At 36.4% G+C, this 21096-nt stretch overlaps 1 protein-coding gene across 6 annotated transcripts in view; it reads right to left on the reverse strand.

Annotated features, from left to right (window-relative positions):
• SNX14 (sorting nexin 14) overlaps positions 1–21096 on the reverse strand; it is a 68862-nt gene that overhangs the window by 2113 nt on the left and 45653 nt on the right. For all 6 annotated transcript variants that reach the window (XM_030859435.2, XM_030859434.2, XM_030859432.2 and 3 more), the window contains 9 exons: positions 18809–19010; positions 11620–11703; positions 10131–10231; positions 7970–8081; positions 5597–5637; positions 5350–5469; positions 2807–2930; positions 2368–2532; positions 2095–2190 (listed from right to left, as the gene is read on the reverse strand). In XM_030859435.2, the coding sequence (XP_030715295.1) occupies positions 2095–2190; positions 2368–2532; positions 2807–2930; positions 5350–5469; positions 5597–5637; positions 7970–8081; positions 10131–10231; positions 11620–11703; positions 18809–19010 (1045 nt within the window). The remainder of the gene's footprint in view (positions 1–2094; positions 2191–2367; positions 2533–2806; positions 2931–5349; positions 5470–5596; positions 5638–7969; positions 8082–10130; positions 10232–11619; positions 11704–18808; positions 19011–21096) is intronic.

Consider the following 21096-nt stretch of genomic DNA (forward strand, 5'->3'; position numbering starts at 1 on the left):
AAAGGGTTCTGTGGTCAAGAAATGCAGTATTGGGAATCCTCCTTTGGGAGATTCACAATGCACAATGCATACTGCAAGCTCTGGGGAATGCTGCAGTAAAGAAATCTGTTTATACTATTAAGTGATAAAAGACAGTTGGAAAATAATACATATTTTATTATCCCATTCAAGTAAAACAAACAAAATAAAATGCTAAAATTATGCACGTACATTTGTACATACATGTATAGAGATACATAAAAACTGTCTGTGAGGATTAACACCAAACGGGAGCTTGTAGCTACTTCTGCACAGTGGGGACAGGATGGCTTCTACTTTTTACTCTCTCTGTTTTCATAATATTTGAATATCTTAATATTTTTAATAATTAATTTAATTTTATGGTGAACATAGACTCTCTTCAATGAATATGACCACTTTATTTCTGTACTTTTTGCATAATTAGTATTGATTATCTTACAGAACAATCTCCTGGGAAAATGTTTACACACTAATTTAGAGTCCCCAAAGTTCCAATTCATGTGTGACTACACAGCTGTCATGTATCACTCCTATTACCACAGTCAGTCCTTATTAAAATCTGTGCTGAATGTTTTCCTCCAAGCAGGAAAAGAAAATTATTTTTAAGTAAACAAGGTGCTCAAATATTTGTCCTTTCCACTCTGATCATAATGAAACTCTTAATGCTGTTCATAGAAAATGCTCATTTTATGTTTGCTTTTATAAGGTAAATCTAACCCTGAGAGGCAAAAGCCAAATTCAATTTGTAATAAGTTTAGTAGATCCTTGATATTTATGCGTCTTTGTGAATCCTTTAATTCACCAATACTACACAGAATTTCCCAATTAATATGCATGAAGCATAATGGACAAAAATAAACGATCCTTTCAGATTCTTCATTACTAAGGAAGAAATGAGTAGAGGACAACAGAAAGCAGGCTAAGCTTCCTCAGTAGCTAAATTACTTCTTCCCAAATGAAGTCTTGAAGTAGATGTGATTCAAATTCGTGCCTGAGCAAAATAAGAAATTATTACATTCACTGGCTTTCCATGTTGTTAAAACTAAGACTGTTATTAAAACTGTAAATGCTAAAGGTCACTATAATACAAAAGAAGTAAGAAATTACTTCATTATATACCTAGAGACGATTCACTCAAAAACAGCTGTGGTTCACTTTCACATTCAGACCAGGGATTTAACTTAACTGTCTTCACAGAGCAGCAGGCTCATTCTGAGACTCATTTTTCAATGATGAGAATTCTCTAAGGTACTTTCCATTCTTACTCTATATTTTCTCCCTGGGCATTATTACCCACTCACACATGACTCCCATATATTTATCCTATATCATCATTCCTCCAATTTCCAAACCTGGATATTTAATTGCTTACTAGACATTTCCTCCTGAATAATGTATAGGCACTTCACATTCAAAATGTCCTAAACTAAATATCCTCTGCTTTGACCTCTTGACGTTTTTTCCTCATGTTTCCCATCTCAGTAAGAGGTTACTACCATTCATTCATTTAGTGGCCCAAGCCTACCTCCTTTATAAGAGAAGGGATCCCCCTCCTCCTTTGAGATACTATGTAACTTGAACATGGCTCTATAATCACATGTATGTTTTATTTGTATGTCTACCTTCCTGCCAGACTGAGCTACCCAAGTACGATTTTTATATCCCTTGCGCTCTGCACAGTGCCTGGCACATGGAACGTGCTCAACAAACTTGGGATGAATGAATGAATTCTGACCTTTCACTCACACACACTAGTTTAGCTCTTCTCCTGGTGAAGTGCTTGGGCAGCAGGACTCCAACCGTCCCACAAACCTATCACTTTGATCAGTCTGATTCTAAGTTATTGAAAGAATCCGACTATTGTGTGAGCAGAAACAGCCTTACCTTAAAGTTCTTAGTGCTAACATCATAAAAACCAAATTTTATTTAACCAATTGAGTTAATTTTAATTGGTTTCTGTAACTACTTCTAAAATTAAAACTCACAGTAAAAATTAGCCTCAATAATTACTATACATCATGACCTCAAAAGAGTGCTAATCTATATTAAACTACTTTTTAAATATTACATTACCTGGAATGTAATTCATCATTTCTTCAAAAGTCTGTTTTGCTCGTTTTTGCTTATCTTGGAGAGAGCGAGGTTCAGTGTTTTCACAAAATACAGCATCTAAAAAGAGACAAAAAGAAACATTTGCTGGAATTTTCACCTATTATATACAAAGTATTTCCTCATGGTAGAAATACTAATAAAACAAAGAAAAGCAAGACTTTTCGCTCTTTTAGGTCTAATTAAAATCCTTACGAGTACTCAAAACATGAAACAAACACATGAGAAAATACAAACCTCTGAGAAGTGTTATGAGTGAAACCAAACGGTGCTCCTGAAATAACTGTTCTAGTTTACAATGAAGATAGTAATCAGTGTACATTTCCAGGGTGTTTTTAAAGAGGATTCGAGTTCCCATTAAGAGATGATGAAGCCAGTCAGGAACCTGGAAAACCACCCGTCCTGAGAAGGATCACACAGAACACTTCATTAAGGTAAATAGATATCTGAACATTTTCCAATGCAAAAAATACAAATGGTCAATATTTTATTTGTAAACACTAATAACTTTAATATGTTCAAGATCAATTATATACATTGAATTCTTATTTTAAAAAGTACCTTCAATTAAAAAAGATTATAATGGGGCAATACTCAAGAGCATTAATTTGCATCACAGAAAAAATATAATACATGGATGAGAAACAGGTTTTAACAGTAACCACAGATATCTTACCTACATACATCAGGTAATCATAGACTCCTTCTAAAGTCATCATTTCCATAAAATAATTCTGATTTTGCTTTCTTTCTGTATTCTCAGCACGGTTTGCATTATTCTTAAACAGATCATTGAAAAGCTAAAGTAAAAGTTGAAATAAAAAAATATAGTTTATTATACCTGCTGATAATAATTACTAAGGGTAAAGTGATACAGAGCAAAGGCGTTTAAACTTTGTCCAATCAAAAGAGAATATTTTTAAAAACCCTACAATGTCACAGAGGTTAAGGTCTGCCCCCAAAATTCCACATTTACACCCAAAATTGAATTAAAAAATACAATATTTTGCGGGGGGCCAAAATATTAAATAAAAATCGACTTTCATTTTAGACATAACAGAAAATTCATTATCTATAAAGAACCTCTTTGATTTTTTACACCGAAAGGAGCAAATGAACATATCTACATAAAGATGCATAAAAACATCAATAACAGCTAATTTTAATTCTAACATGATTTAAAGATTATAAATCACTATTTAATTAAAGGATGTTTAGAGGTAAACATTAAGCTTTAAGCAAAGTTTATTTGGACAATAATAGTCAAAGCTCAGAAAGGCCTACTATATGAGACAAAAACAAGATATGAAGAATTACTTATAGCAAAAATGCTAAAATGCAACTAAATCGCAGCCCTACTTACCCCAAAAGTATGCCAAAAAAAAAGAGTCTATTATCATTAATAATAATCAAATAGCAGAAATTAAGGAACTAAAAACAAAAACTGATAGGGAATTCCCTGGTGGTCCAGTGGTTAGGATTCCGTGCTTTCATTGTCAAGGGCCTGGGTTCGATCCCTGGTCGGGGAACTAAGATCCTGCAAGCCACGCTGTGTGGCCAAATAAATAAATAAATAAATCTAAAACAATTTTTTTTAACTGATAGAAAAGACCAACAAAACCAAATGATAAAACGGACAAAGGCTTTGGCAAGATTGATCAAAAAGGAAAAGGAAAGAAAAAGACAAAAAATGTCAGGAATAAAAGGGGACATAATTATAGATGTCAGAGAAAACAAAAAGAAAAACGGATATTATTGACAACTTCAGGCCAAAATTTTGAGAATTTTTTTAAAAACATAACCTATCAAAATCTGACTCATGAAGTAATAAACCTGAAGAATATTATAATCATAAAAGAAATTAAATTGGTTGTAAAAAAAAAAAACTTCCCACAAACAAAACTTGAGGCCTAAATGACTATTAACAGGTAATCACTTATTTAAAGCACTAATAATTCCAATTATAATTCTACCAGCAAATAGAAAAAGATTAATATAACCTTAATACCAAAACCTGACAAGGATACAATGAGAAAGAAAAATTATAGGCTAAGTACACCCATAAACATGGACTTAAATTTCCTTAACCTCATAAAGGATTTCTACAAAAAAAGCTACACTATTTATTATTTAATGGTGAAACACTGCAACCATTCCCTTTGTATAGCAGGTCCTAGCCACGAATGAAAGAAAACTGCCATCATTTGCATGTGTAAATCTAAAAGAATTAATGGATACGTTACTAAAATTAATATAAGTCTAGCAAGATTATTGAATTAAAAATTAATACACAACCATCAACTGTATTACTGTTTACCAACAATAAACCTATAAAGTGAAAAAAATTAAAGATACCCTTTATAGTGATAAACAAAATGAAGGGTTTTTTTTTGGGCTCACATAGCTCCCCATACTGGGTCCTACTCTGGCACTGAACTAAGCTTCTTGCAGACAGGTAATTTATCTTTATAAGATAAAGTGCCTCTCCATAGCAGGCACACAATAAAGTATTTGTTCAATGAATCGATGAAATATTTTATAAGCCATTAAAATTATATAATACCAGCAAATAAATATATTATAGCAATTAATTCCTTGATTACTGGAAGTTGGTGATTTACAGCTTAAGAAAACCACTTTTAAAAATTCCCCAAAATACAGAATGATAGTTTACGAATATGGTTTCTAAAGAATCACTTACCCCAGGCTTCCCTGGTGGCACAGTGGTTAAGAATCTATCTGCCAATGCAGGGGACACGGGTTCGAACCCTGGTCCGGGAAGATCCCACATGCCGGGAAGATCCCACATGCCGTGGAGCAACTAAGCCCGTGCACCACAACTACTGAGCCTGTGCTCTAGAGCCCGTGCTCCGCAACAAGAGAAGCCACCACAGTGAGAAGACCACACACCACAATGAAGAGTAGCCCCAGATCGTTCCAACTACAGAAAGCCTGTGCACAGCAATGAAGACCCAACAGAGCCACAAATAAATAAACAAATAAAATAAATTTATAAAAAGAGGAAAAAAAAAACCCACCCCGTTTAAAGCAAAGAACGAAGCAACTACATATACTCCTTATACTGTACAATTAATTTCCACATAAGGAAAATATAAAGTCCCATCCATTTCATTAACACAGGATTCTCCCTATAATGGAAAAGTCATCTCAAGTAGGACAGCTTCAAACTTAATGGCTCTCTGAGGCAATGCACAGTACCTTCTTATTATTTTCTGAAGTAGGGCTGAGAATGGTCAGTTCTGGTTTACTTGGTTTAGGCTTTGGAGATTCACAAGAATTAATGAAATTCATGATGAAGGGTTCCAAATGCTGACCTTTCTGTGGAGATCATGGTACAAAAATCAAGATTATGATTTTCATTATCATATAACCCATTAAAATTTATTGCTATTTAAATATGCTTATAACTATCATTTTATAGAATACACATAAATCAGTCATTCACCTCTTTTATTAGTTTTCCAGGAACAGACTTTATAATTTTCCCTGCAATTAAAAGTAAAATATTAATTTTAACAAGGCATAATATACCTCATAACTGCTCATATAAATACTTTACTAGGTAATTTAAAACACTAAACAGCCAAGTAAAAAGCAAAATGGTAAAAAAAAAATTTATAATTGAGCATTTCACGCTTAACAAAAATCTACAATAAATCAGGTAGTCTTAACTATTTATAGATACAACATTTGGGATACTTTAAAGTAATCCAGTGGGGTGAGAGGCAGGTGAAGGGCTGGAACAAGCCAAGTGTCAATAACTATTGAAGGGATAAGGAGTTCACTATACAAATCTCTCTACTTTTGTGTATATTTGAAATTTTCCATTGAAATGTTTTCAAAACATTTTAAGCAATGGTGAATATATAAAGATATCTAAAAGTATGCAAAAGTTAGTCAAAAGGAAAAAGAAGCTCTAAAAGTTGCTACACTATTTAAATTGGCTATTTGAATAGTTTGCATTCTCAGCTTTAGATTAAGAATATATATTCTAATCCTGTTTGCCAGAATTTTCTCTTGATCGTATCTCCAGGTTCCTTTACTATAAAATATCAAACATCACGAGATTTTCTCAAGCATTCAGAAATGACTGTAAAAATCAGTCAAAGTTGATTAATATAATTTAAATTTCTTTCAGTCCGGTTTAGAAAAAAGTAGACTCTAATGGCAATAGCAAAAGGCAAAAACCCTCTCACCAGGCTATTTCTCCTATTTCTCCTATTTCTCCTTTGGTACCCCCATAAATTTCTCCTTTGGTACCCCCATAAATTACTCCTCCCACCTCAGAATTTCCCAAGTTCTTTGAACTACAGTGTTGCATCCTGTGCTTCTCTCTTCTACATGCTCTTCCTGAGCCAAATGTTTTGCTCAATCTGATTTCAAATAACATACAAATCTCTATTCTGTGCCTCTCTCCTGGCCTCTCCTACCTTATAAAACTTCCTCAACTGGATTCTATAAACTCAACAAGTTCAGAACTACTCTAAATTTATTCCGTATCTCAGCAAGTAACAGCATTCATCCAGTTGTATAAACAGAAACCTGGATCATCATTTTTTTTTATTTTGGAGACTTGATTAAATGTTTATTCATTTTAATTCTGCCTTTTTAAACATTTTGAAGCCAATATATTGTGTTTTCCACATCTGAAATATTTTTTAAAATTTTATTATTTTTTGATCATTTCTTCTTCAGTCAAACCTAGTCAGTAACCAGGTCTACCCAATTCTATCTCCTAAACATTACGTATAACCAAATACAAAATGTTCTCACATTTTCCCTCGATAAGACACACACGAAATATTCTGGCTCAACTATATGTATTAATTTGGAGAGGGCTTCCCTGGTGGAGCAGTGGTTGAGAGTCTGCCTGCCGATGCAGGGGACACGGGTTCACGCCCCGGTCCGGGAGGATCCCACATGACGTGGAGCGGCTGGGCCCATGAGCCATGGCCGCTGAGCCTGCGTGTCCGGAGCCTGTGCTCCACAACGGGAGAGGCCACAACAGTGAGAGGCCCGCGTACCGCAAAAACAAAAAAAAATTGTAGAGATACAGATAAAAGCCAAATGCCCACTTGTAATATTTATTCATTTAGTTCTATATATACTTAAGATGACATTATATAAAATATATTTAGAAATACTGCTTCTCTTCCATTATGATATTTAACAATTTTATTCAAACTTTTCCAGCTTATCTTATTGCTTAGTCTATACTGAACTTTATATAAAAGGAATCATGCTGCATACATTCTTCTGCCTCTTGCTTCTTTCATTCAACATCATGTTTTTAAGATTATCAACACTGTTCCAAGCAGCTACATGCCATGGGTATGCATTGCTCTAAGTATTCATTTTGTGAAACTACTATAATTTATGTCTACTCTATTGCTGATGAACATCTGCATTATTTCCAGTTTAGGCTACTATAAGCAATGCTGCTAAGAACATTGTTAAATATGAATACAAGATTCTCTAGAGTGTATATCTCAGAGAGGAACTGCTGGGTCATTCAGTTTTACACCAAACTGTTTTTCCAAGTGGTTTTCCTTTTTTTCTTAATTGAAGTATAGTTGATTTACAATATTATATTACTTGCAGGTGTACAACACAGTGATTCAATATTTTTATAGATTATACTCCGTTAAAGTTACAAGTGGTTTTCAAATTTATATTCCCATTAACAGTATATAAGAAGTCCTTCAGAGTTTTGATACATGGCTTCACTCTATAAATTATTTTTCTAAATTAATCTGAAAATACTGCCTCTTTTCTTTTCAGTTTATCTTCTTCTATATGATTATTTAAATTGACTTACCAAGATTTACGTCTGGTAGTATCTTATCAAGAAATTGTGTTTCCCCACCATTGGGGGAGAGAAAATCTGCCAGAAGTTGACTATTACTCAATTCTGGATGCTGCAGAAGTTTCTTGATGAACAAAAACAGAAAAAAAGGGGGGGAGAAAACAGTTTTAACAATCTAGAAGAGTGATGAAAACTACATTAAAATGATTTTTTTAACCAAGAAAACAATTTTAAATCCTCAAAGGCTATTTCATATTCAGAATAATAACAAAGCACATTTATAGAAAGAATAGCATCATATAAGAGGGTAAGACCTCTATAGTCACACATGAATGGGTTTGAATTCTGCTCTTACATTTGCTAGCTAGCTGTCCCTAGAAAAGTTCATATATTGCCTAAGAGTCAGTTTCCTGATGTGTAGAATGAAGATAACACTACCTACTTACAGTATTGTTAGATGAGGCACAGTACCTGATACACAGGAAGGAAGATTAAACATTAGCTAATATTATTTCTCAGTTTCTCAACTATAAAATAAGTATTACAATATCATACATCTATCTTGATAATTAAAGGAAGCTGGTATAAAGGGTTTTGCAGAGAACTAAACGTGGAAATGTGAAATAACTTGGAGACTCTGTTGCCTGATCTGCTCGCAACACTATTTCTTCTTACAAGACAAACTGAAGTCTTAAAGTGAGATTTAACCCAGTCTTACCTAATATTCAGTTTTGTAACTATGAAAGAGTTAAAATGAAATACCAGTACTGCAACATTTAACTCCATATTACCAAAAAATATTTCTTCTAGAATGAGGTTCTCTAGTTCTTAGAATTAGTCGGTTCAAATAATGGGTTTAATGATATCAACAAAACCACAGGTTAACACTAGCATACGCTGTGTTCAAATATCCTTGCAATAGTTAATGTTTATATCATATTTCAATTTTCATATCACCAAAAAGTTATGAAAAAAATACCTTCTGGGTTGAGGTATTCATTGGCTCAAATACAGAAAATATAATGTAAACACCCCTTTACACTGTTGAATATTTTTAATTTAAAAAGTACTTATTGTTGGCTAAAAGGCATCCAAATTTAACTGAATTAACACTTAATTAAAACTACAAAATTCCATGTCCAAATAAAGGAGATTTTAAATTTTTTAAATTTATTTTTTTATTTTTGGCTGTGTTGGGTCTTCGTTGCTGTGCACAGGTTTCCTCTAGTTGTGGCAAGCAGGGGCTACTCTTCATTGCAGAGCACAGGCTTCTCATTGTGGTTGCTTCTCTTGTTGCGGAGCACGGGCTCTAGGCATGCAGGTTTTAGTAGTTGTGGCACGTGGGCTCAGTAGTTGTGGCACGTGGGCTTAGTTGCTCCACGGCATGTGGGATCTTCCCAGACGAGGGATCAAACCCGTGTCCCCTGCACTGGCAGGCAGATTCTTAACCAGTGCACCACCAGGGAAGTCCAGGAGATTTTTAAAAAATAAAACAAATAAAATTATCCAGTTTTTGATCTTAGTTACTTGATTAAAGAAAAATGGTCATTAATTTTAGAAGAGCCTCAAGTAGGTAACTTTTAAGCAGACTGCACCAACAATGGAAATAGCAATTACATTGTTTACACAACACAATGTGCACACACTGAGAAAAACGGAATTCAATTCCAAGTGGTGAATGGTGGTAGAGTCAGGAGATCCCAAGTAATTAAAAAAAAATGTACAGTTGCAAAAAAAAAATAACAATTAATAAAACAGGAGGGAAAAATCCCAGAGTTCAGAAAGTGCTAAACACAAAATCAAACAAAAAATAAGAAAAAAAAAAAAAAAAACCCAGTATTCTTAGAATGCATTTAATGTTTTACATCAAAAGTTTTTTCTTCCTCTCTCTCTCACTCTCTTTTTCTCTCTCTAACTTCCCACATCAAAAGTTTTAAACTATGCCCAATACAAGACATTTTTTCCTCCGAGAAAATATATGGTATTTCACTGGTTATCAAATTTCTTTTAAAAAGTACTCTTGACAATAACTCATTTCCACATGGGAAAAAATTTTTTTAATAAAGGATTCTAGAAATCCACATTGACAGGTATTGTAAGACACAGCACATATGTATGTACAAGAGAAAAAGAGACAAATTAGAGGATGTTTTAAATTAAGTTGGAGCTGTACCTGTAGATACTCCTGAAACTCTTCTCTCTTAGACTTTAAGAACTCATAATTTTTTGGGCCAATGATCCTCTTGGAAGGAAGCTGGGCATCAGGAAATGTACCTGAAATTAATATATATGAAAGTTATTACTGTGTTCTGCTATTATTTTTTAAACCTAATTTATAATTTACTATGGCAACTTCAGATTCCCAGTGCTGCCTTGTAGAGATGTGGCATTATCCTTTATATAATTTTGACAAAATCAGAGAGCTTCAAAAGTCAGAAGACCAGACCAAAGAACTTGACTCTACTGATATCCAAAATATCACCACCCTTCATTGACACAGATTTATTTAGCCTTCTATACTAGTAAAAAAGCTTCAAAAACTTATCATGAGATTATTTTGAAATTGGTGGGATTCTATTAGACAAAATCTTACTGAAGAAATACCTACTCTCTCACGGAGAAAATGGCAGCATTTTGCCAATGCTATATAAGCTTAAAAACAAAATTTAAAAACCATGGACATGTTTTCTCAGACAGGGCCAACCCTGGACATTTTAGTACCAAAAAGGAAAAATATTGTTGGGAATCCAACCAACTTTGATTGCTCCAGGATTTTAAATTACGGAGATAAATGATCTTTTCTCAACTCTAAATCAAAAGGAAAAGTCTCAGAGAAAGACCAAGACAAGGATGGCATTGTACCAGACTGGCAAAGGCAAAGAGAAAACCATTTAAGGACAAGTACAAACTCAAAATCTAGACAAAAAAGTAGATTTGTGGGACCTTGTATTTTTTATCTTTCTATAATCTCCTTATTGTGGGCTTCGTTCTTATAGCAGAGTAGAGAAGTTTTCCTGCCCTTTACAATTCAAAACCAACCTGAATTTGGATCAGGGGACACTCCACAGAACTTTTCTAAAATCAAAAGATTCAGAATACACAATTCAAGCTCAGCAATTTACATACAAAATGACTAGAAATACTTCATGACTATAAACCTAATATTAACTAAAATAAATGGACAGATAAGAGAGACTGAGAGGTGAGAGGAAGACTGAAAAGAGTGCTCTGCTTTTCTGATTGATCTACCCTTAAAAGAAACACACAACTACAAGGTTTTTTTTCCATATCGAAATCTAAGAGCTAAATCAAAACATTTGTCATGTTACATAGAAACATGTTTACCACAGACGATGATGGCAAAAGAAAAGAGCAACTCAAATGCCTGGTTTAAATTCTCTGCCACTGTCTTTTAAATTTTAATATCATTATTGCTTCAAAAGCAATAAATTTGCATTGTAAAAACTTAAAAAATATAAATAAGCAGAAATGAGATAAAAACAGTACATTCCTATCATCACTAGTAGTGTACACAAGTGTCACTGTTACATTTCCTTAGTACAGTTACTTAAAATTAGAAAGTAATTTCAGAAAGCTGGTTCAACAGCTTTCAAGAAAGCTAATGCTGAAATGTAATGTTTTATACAAAAAGGACAACATACCATGAAATTCTGTTAGTTTTGACTCAAGTACATAGAATTCAAGGTATCTTCTATAGACAGACCAATGTTCAGGCTCATGCCCAACTGCAAAATGAATGAATACACACTGAGAAATAAACAATTTTACAAACTACTACTAAAAGAATGCACTATTTATAACATTAAGTATACAAAGCTGGAAATTATTCCAGTCTTAATAATTTATTATTTCTTGGGAATTCCCTGGAGGTCCAGTGGTTATGACTCCACACTTCCACTGCAGTGGGCATAGGTTCGATCCCTGGTCAGGGAACTAAGATCCCACAAGCTGCACAGTGCAGCCAATAAAAAAAAGAAAAGAAAGTGCCTTGGGCTTCCCTGGTGGCGCAGTGGTTGGGAGTCCATCTGCCGATGCAGGGGACGCGGGTTCGTGCCCCAGTGCGGGAAGATCCCACATGCCGCGGAGCAGCTGTGCCCATGAGCCATGGCCACTGAGCCTGCGCGTCCGGAGCCTGTGCTCCGCAACCGGAGAGGCCACAGCAGTCAGAGGCCCGCGTACCAAAAAAAAAAAAAGAAAAGAAAATAAAGTGCCTAGACTACATGTAAGAAAACTCGTTTGCTAATCTAAAAGCATGCTGGAGGGGCAGGGGACAGCTGAAACTCTCCCAAGATGCAGGCAGGGGCAGATGCCATTACTGTCTCCCCACCTACCCTGCTAGCACAGGCAGACAAGCTTGGAAATGGCACCCCCCAGCCTTGCTTGGATAGGCAGGGGTAAGTGGTTGCAGCACTAACCCACTGCCTTGCTGAAGCCAGAGTGGTTGCAGCGCTCCCTGGCTCCCGGGCTGTGACTGGCAAGCACGAGCAGCTGCAGCATTCTTCCTCTCCCCGCCTAAAGCCAGCTCACTCACATAGGCAAGGCACTCTCCCACTGCACTGCTGAGAGCTGCAAGCACAGGCAGCCTTTCTGACACTGGCCAGCATGCCCTGCCCCCTACACTCACCAGCTGCCTTGCTGAAGCCAGCAGGTGTGTGCAATCCACACAGGGGACACCCCTTGATCACTTGGCCCTGGTGGCTAAGGGAGCTGGCAATACTGAGCTCCACGGGACTGTACCAGTTGGAAAGACAGTTCCTGGAAAGGCACACCGCCCCCCAGGGACTACACAGACAGCACACTAAATAAACCCCCAGTCTTCCTGTGAAAAAGGCCTATTTACTTAGCTTGGAGCTTCAGCCTGAGGGACAGGCTTCAGATTTTCCACACATCTAGGAGTTAAGGAAGAGCACCCAGAGAACGTAAGCAGGGAGACACCATCCCTGCACACCCCCTTGGCCTCACTACAGCTCAATAAGAACTCTCAGGAGCTCATACACTCGTCTAAGCAGCTATACACCCTGAGGACACCTACAGATCTCCTGGAATGGAGGCAGGTAGGGATTCTGACTGTGGCCCTGCAGGACTGTATATATCTGCCTACTTTAAAGGCTGCTGCCTAAGTGTCTGGCTTCCCATCAGCATGAAACGAGGCGATAAACGGGATTCCTCCCCTTGGAACACTAATAGGTCTTGGCACATGCTCCATAACAGGCATATATCAAGAATAAATCAGGCAGTTTAGACAATCACAAAGGTTCAAAAGACAAAGAAGACCTAGGGCAAGGTTGAATTAGAGGGCTCATCACCTACACAGGCCACTCTTCAAGACTGAGAGAGGTAGCTGTTTCCCCTAATACACAGAAAGAAGCACAGAGTCAAGTAAAATGAGGAAATAGGGCTTCCCTGGTGGCGCAGTGGTTGAGAGTCTGCCTGCCGATGCAGGGGACACGGTCCGGGAAGATCCCACATGCCGCGGAGCAGCTGGGCCCATGAGCCATGGTCGCTGAGCCTGCACGTCCGGAGCCCATGCTCCGCAACGGGAGAGGCCCGTGTACCACAAAAAAAAAAAAAAAAAAAGAAGATAACTTATGGGACCTATAGGATAATATCAAGTGAAATAACACTCGCATTATAGGGGTCCCAAAAGGAGAAGAGAAAAAGGGGCAGAAAAGTTATCTGAAGAAATAATGGCTGAAAACTTCCTTAACCTGGGGAAGGAAACAGACATCCAGGTCCAAGAAGCCCAGAGAGTTCCAAATAACAGGGTCCTCCACAGATCTTTCCTGGATAGCCACAGCTCTATTCCTGGCTTCTGCTGAGATGATTGATCCATGAGTCACATGCCTGATCTCTTCAGCAAACCATTGTTCAGCCACACCCTTGGCTTTTTTCCAGAGCATGATATATGGATAGTCTGAGAATTTTCCAAACCTTCAAGTTCTAGTTCTTTTTTTTTTTTGACTATCCCTATGTCTATTGTTTTTTTAACACTTTTATTGGAGTATAATTGCTTTACAATGGTGTGTTAGTTTCTGCTTTATAACAAAGTGAATCAGCTATACATATACATATATCCCCATATCTCCTCCCTCTTGCATCTCCCTCCCACCCTCCCTATCCCACCCCTCTAGGTGGTCAAAAGCACTGAGGTGATCTCCCTGTGCTATGCGGCTGCTTCCTACTAGCTATCTATTTTACATTTGGTAGTGTGTATATGTCCATGCCACTCTCTCACTTCGTCCCAGCTTACCCTTCCCCCTCCCCGTGTCCTCAAGTCCATTCTCTACTTCCGCGTCTTTATCCCTGTCCTGCCCCTAGGTTCTTCATAACCAGTGTTTTTTGTTTGTTTGTTTTTTAGATTCCATATATGTATGTGTTAGCATATGGTACTTGTTTTTCTCTTTCTTATTTACTTCACTCTGTATGACAGACTCTAGGTCCATCCACCTCACTACAAATAACTCAATTTCATTTCTTTTTATGGCTGAGTAATATTCCATTGTATATATGTGCCACATCTTCTTTATCCATTCATCTGTCGATGGACACTTAGGTTGCTTCCATGTCCTGGCTATTGTAAATAGAGCTGCAATGATCATTGTGGTACATGACACTTTTTGAATTATGGTTTTCTCAGGGTATATGCCCAGTAGTGGGATTGCTGGGTCATATGGTAGTTCCATTTTTAGTTTTTTAAGGAACCTCGATACTGTTCTCCAAATGACTGTATCAATTTACATTCCCACCAACAGTGCAAGACGGTTCCCTTTTCTCCACACCTTCTCCAGCATTTATTGTTTGTAGATTTTTTGATGATAGCCATTCTGATTGGTGTGAGGTGACACCTCATTGTAGTTTTGATTAGCCAAAACAATCTTGAGAAAAAAGAACAAAGCTAGAGGTATCATGCTCCCTGATTTTAAACTGTACTACAAACCTATAATAATCAAACAAGTATGGTACTGGCATAAAAACAGACACATAGATCAATGGAACAGAAGAGAGAGCCCAGAAATAAACCCACACATATATGGTCAATTAATTTATGACAATGGAGGCAAGAATATACAGTGGGGAAAGGAGAGCCTCTTCTGTCCTTTAATAAGTAAACATTGTTGAGCAGCAAACTCAAGTGGAGGAACAAACTCAAGTGTTTTCTACAAATAACTAGTCAGGACTCTTTAAAAAAGTGTCAAGTTCATTAAAGACAAGGGAAGACTGAGAAACTATCACAGAACATAGGAGACTAAGGAGACAAGACTAAATTCAGTGTGGGATCCTGGGTTGGATCCTGAACCAGAAAGAGGGTATTAGTGGGAAAACTGGTGAAATTCAAATGAATATCCCATCAATGCTAATTTCCTGGTTTCAATCATTGTACTATGGTTTTATAAGATGTCAATACAAGGGGAAGCTGGGTAAAGGGTGTATGACAACTTTCTGTACTATTTTTTGCAACCTTTCTGTAACCGTCTTAGTCTGCTCAGGCTGCTATAACAAAACACCATAAACTGGGTGGCTTATTTTATTTTTTAAATTTGTTTATTTTATTTATTTATTTTTGGCTGCATTGGATCTTCATTGCTGTGCGCAGGCTTTCTCTAGCTGTGTTGAGGAGGGGCTACTCTTCGTTACAATGTGTGGACTTCTCATTGCAGTGGCTTCTCTTGTTGTGCAGCATGGGCTCTAGGTGCACGGGCGTCAGTAGTTGTGGAGCACAGGCTCAATAGTTGTGGCTCGCAGGCTCAGTAATTGTGGAGCATGGGCTTAGTTGCTGTGCGGCATGTGGGATCTTCCTGGACCAGGGATCGAACCCATGTCCCCTGCATTGGCAGGCAGATTCTTAAACACTGCGCCACCAGTGTGACTTATTTTTAAAAATTAAAATAAAAATAGGGACATCCCTGGTGGTCCAGGGGTTAAGACTCCACTCTCCCAAAGCAGGGGGCCTGGGTTCGATCCCTGGTCAGGGAACTAGAGCCCACAGGCAGCAACTAAGAACCCACATGCCACAACTAAAGATCCCACATGCTGCAACTAAAGATCCAGCAGGCAGCAATGAAGATCCCACACACAGCAGCGAAGATCCCGTGTGCCGCAACTAAGATTCGGCGCGGTCAAATAAATAAATAAATAAATAAATAAAATTAGGGCTTCCCTGGTGGCTCAGTGGTTAAGAATCCGCCTGCCAATTCAGGGGACATGGGTTTGATCCCTGGTCCGGGAAGATCCCACATGTAGTGGAGCAACTAAGCCCATGTGCCACAACTACTGAGCCTGCGCTCCAGAGCCTGCGAGCCACAACTACTGAGCCTGTGCACCACAACTACTGAAGCCTGAGCTCCTAGAGCCCGTGCTCCACAACAAGAAAAGCCACCACAATGAGAAGCCCACACACCGCAACAAAGAGTAGCCCCTGCTCGCTGCAACTAGAGAAAGCCCGCGTGCAGCAACAAAGACCCAATGCAGCCAAAAATTAATCAATAAATTTTTTAAAAATTCTTATAAACTAAAATTAAAATTAATAAATGGTGTTGGGAAAACTGAACAGCTACATGCAAAAGAATGAAACTGGACCACTATCTTATACCATGTAAAAAAATTAACTGAAAATAAATTAAAGATTTGTATGAAAGACTTAAAACCATAAAACTCCTAGAAGAAAACACAGGTGGCAAGCTCCCTGACATTGGTTTTAGTGATTTTTTTGTTTTCATCTGACTCTAAAGGCAAGGGAAACAAAGCAAAAATAAACAAATGGGACTACATCAAACAAAAAGATTTTGCACAGTGAAGGAAACCATCAACAATACAAAAAGGCAATCTACTGAATGGGAGAAGGTATTTGCAAAGCATATATCTAATAAGGGCTTGATATCCCATATACATAAAGAACTCACACAATTCAGTAACAAGAACACCTATTAAAAAATGGACAGATGATCTGAATAGACATTTTTCCAAAGAATACATATAGATGGCTAAACAGACACATGATAAGATGCTCAACATCACTAATCATCAGGGAAATGCAAATCAAAACCACAATGAGATACCACCTCACACCTGTCAGAATGGCCACTGTGAAAAAGACAAGAAATAACAAGTGTTGATGAGGATGTGGTAAAAAGGGAACCCTTGTGTACTGCTGGTGGGAATGTAAATTGGTGCAGTCACTATGGAAAACAGTATGGAAGTTCCTCAAAAAATTACAAACAGATTTACCATATCATCCAACAATTCCACTGCTGGGTATCTATCCAAAAAAACACTAATTCGAAAAGATATATGCACTCCTATATTCACTGCAGCATTATTTGCAATAAACAAGACATGGAAACAACCTAAATGTCCATCAACAGATGAATGGATAGAGAAGATGTGGTATATGTATACAATGGAATACTACTCAGCCATTTAAAAAGAATGAAATCTTGCCATTTGTAACAACATGGATGGACCTTGAGGGTATTAAGCTGAATGAAATAAGTCAAAGAAAGACAAATAGCACATGATTTCACTTATACAAGGAATCTAAAAAACAGAACAAACAAACCAAAACAAAATGCAGACTCATACAGAGATCAGATGGGTGGCTGCCAGAGAAGGACAAAATGGGTGAAGGTGATCAAGTAGTACAAACTTCCAGTTATAAAATAAATAAGTCATAGGGATATAAAGTACAGCATGGGGAACACAGTCAATAATATTGTATTAACTTTGTATGGTGAAGGACGGTAACCAGACTTATTGTGGTGATCATTTTGCAGTGTATCCAGAATCACTATATTGTACCTAAAATCACTATATTGAATCACTATATTGTACCTAAAACTAATGTAATAATGTATGTCAATTATACCTCAATAAAAAGCAATTTATTTATATTGATAGGGATTTATATCTGAATAGTCAAACATTTTAAATAATTTTCTGAGAGCCAAGAACACTGAGAGAAAAGCCAGATTTTAAGTACTAGGCACAGCAAAGAATTGAATCCAGAAGTTAACTAGGGTATTCCTTTCCAAATTCTTTTTAACACTTAAAATTCCTATCAGCAGAAACAGCAGACAAAAGACGTAAGTGACTGTGTTTGAAACTGAAATGAAACTCTAATATCGAAAAAGGTTTGTCTGTATACTTATTAAAATGCTGAGATAGAACAGCATCTAGCAAGACCGAACAGAAGTTACAGCAAAATCCAGTAGCAGTGACTCAGAACTGAAGAGAACAAGATCCTGCCTGGTATTTAACTACAATAGGGAATATCATTGCTAGCTACTCTGAGCATTCTTCCTTCCCCATTCCTATACTTTATGTTCCTATGCATGAAACAGGATCAGCTTCTGAGAAAAATCAAACACCTAATACTTTTTGAAAAATAAATAAGGGGAATCATTAGCACTGACCTTCATCTTATCACTTCGTCACTCCTCTCTCGAAACCATTTCCTAACCCTGCCACTTTTTCCTTCTTTCCTCACAGACTGTCCCTTCTTCCTGAGGTCAACTTTATTTTTCTGCTCATCATTCCCAAAATGTGCACAACTTTGATGTGTTTTTGCTTATACAGACTGCCCACTCTCTTGGACAAAGCCCAGGGTGGCGAATATTTATCCTGCTATAGATGCTGTTTACCCCTGTCTCGACTGTAACACACGGATGAAATAACCAAAAGAAAAAAGACAGCAAAACATAAAGAAAACTTGTAAAGTTGTGTTTGATCATATTTTTACCAATTATTATTAGCCCACAACAATGGAGGGGGAGAAATGCTGTCTTAATCATTTTAATACCTGATTAGTGCTATATGCATTAATAATATTAATACCTGCTCTTCTATCATTTCTTTCAACATCAATACAAAACACTGGTATTCTCTCCTTTTTCTCCTTCCTTTCAGAGGAGGTATCTTCAAAAAAGTCTACATATGGAATGCTAATTTTCCATGCAGCAAGGTTTCGAGGAGTATTAGGTGTGTTCACAGCTTCCACTGGAGAATCATCTTCCATTACAACAATACCTTCTTCAATCTGGAAAAAAATCATCAGAAAAAAAAATTAATACTTCCAGGACCTTTATACCTATAGCATATGAGATGTAACTACACAGTAATATGCCCATATAAAGTCTATAATTTTTTAATACTTTTGAAATTAAGTGATATCAAATTTTCTACTGAAAAGGTTAAGGATAAAAAACTAAAACTAACAAGTTACTAGCATCAACTCCAGGTTTTGTTGCATCACCAATATATGAAAATTCAACAGAATATAAGACACTTCAGCAATTACTGGAAAAGATATTAAAAATATACAAATACAGAAAAATATTTAACTCTGGTAATAAGAAGTAGAAATTACTGTACTGATATCTTTCATTTAGGAATGTAAAATTTTATAACAGCCACTGATGGAAACTGCACAGATAAACTGGATATGCAATATATTGTTGGTTACAAGATATACCTGTACGATCCTTTTAGAAAGTGTTTTGCCCATATACATTTATCAATATAAGAAGCCATAAAACAGTTTCAACCAAGTTAATTCCATTTCTGGCAACTTATTCTAATACAAGCATTTATTTTAGACAAATTTTTTTAAACTATGAAAAAGGCACAAGTATAAATATATTCACTGCAGCATTAGATAATATAAAATTAGAATAAAGGTCTGAAAGGGACCCACCTCTATACAATTAAGATTGTTTTTTCATCTCCTAGCTTCTAAAATTTTAATAATATAAATATTTAAAATAAATATTCTTTAAAATATTACTTGAAGAACAATTATTTTAAAAAAGCAGTGTTAAACATGTTCTAGAAATAAACATGCAGAAAGAAGGGGAAAAAAATGTCTGTCTTCACTAAATCGGAAAAGAATCTCTGAATTGGCACATTATAACACCTGGTCACCTAGACATCTCTGATTCATGTTAAAGGGGGCAAAATTTCACAGATAAAACACAACCATCTTGAACACACTTTTTTAAGGAAATGAGTCAAAGGTTGTAGCGCTTAAGAGAATTCTGAACAGTCTAGTCAGAGCAAACCAGTAGAGAAGAGGTATTTCTTTCCAGAATTCTAGCACCCTACCTTCACTCTCCATTCTACTCTCTTCCCACACCTGGTAGCCAACTCTCTTCTAAGTGAATTCTTTTCCTCCCCCACTAAGTCCCTTGGCAATTATCCCTTTTTCTGTTCCTGTCCTAAAATGGCTTTCTGTCACCCCTAATAAGACTGTTAAGAATCTTAGGAAGACTTCTTAATGCTCTGTTGAAAACAAAAATGTCTTCCAGGCCTAAAACAATGAAACTGTAAAAACAGACGATAAGTGTTAGTTCTTGCCTTTTGGGGACAAGGCTATCTATCTCCTTACAAACCTGGAAGAAAAACAGAGAAGCATGTGTGAGGGAAACACCCACTCCACTGCTTGGAATCTGAGGTACAGGGCAGCATTTTCCATGGTTATTACAACTGTAATTTTGTTAACAGACTTGGCTTTTGACGAGAAATGATAAAATGAATCATAAAATGATAGAAAATTTGTTTAACAAGCTGACTAAAAGCCAAGAAATGGGACATTCTTAAATAAAAATCAATCTAAGACACAAAATAGAAAATTCTTAACATAAAAATATCAATAAAAGACAAAGAACAAAGTTTAATATTTTATTACTGCTACCATTTAAATGGTGTTTATATCAAAAAAGTAAATGAAAAATCTCTAGGGCAATATTTCTTCAAGAATTTTCAGGGATTCCTTTAATATTATTTAAAAATATATAACCAAAATTTTATAAAAAGGAAAACCAAGTGCTTTCTCATTTTCAAACAGATGTTCCCGCTACAAAGAAGACAGGGAATAAAACAGGCAGAGGATAAAAGGCAAAGAGATGTCCCCCTATTTCCTTGAGAAATACTATAATTTAACTCATTATTAGCCTTTCCTATGTTGGGGATAACTGCCAATATACCAATGGGCGTATTACGTTCCAGAAGTTTATCTGTGAATCAGTTCTGAACTTGGACAGAAATGCATTTTCAGACAGACCCAACCTTACATAGAAGACTTTGGTTCCCAGGCCAGTATACATATGCCAATTTAACTTATAATT

Source organism: Globicephala melas, chromosome 14 (genome assembly GCF_963455315.2).
Source record: "Globicephala melas chromosome 14, mGloMel1.2, whole genome shotgun sequence".
Lineage (NCBI taxonomy): Eukaryota > Metazoa > Chordata > Mammalia > Artiodactyla > Delphinidae > Globicephala > Globicephala melas.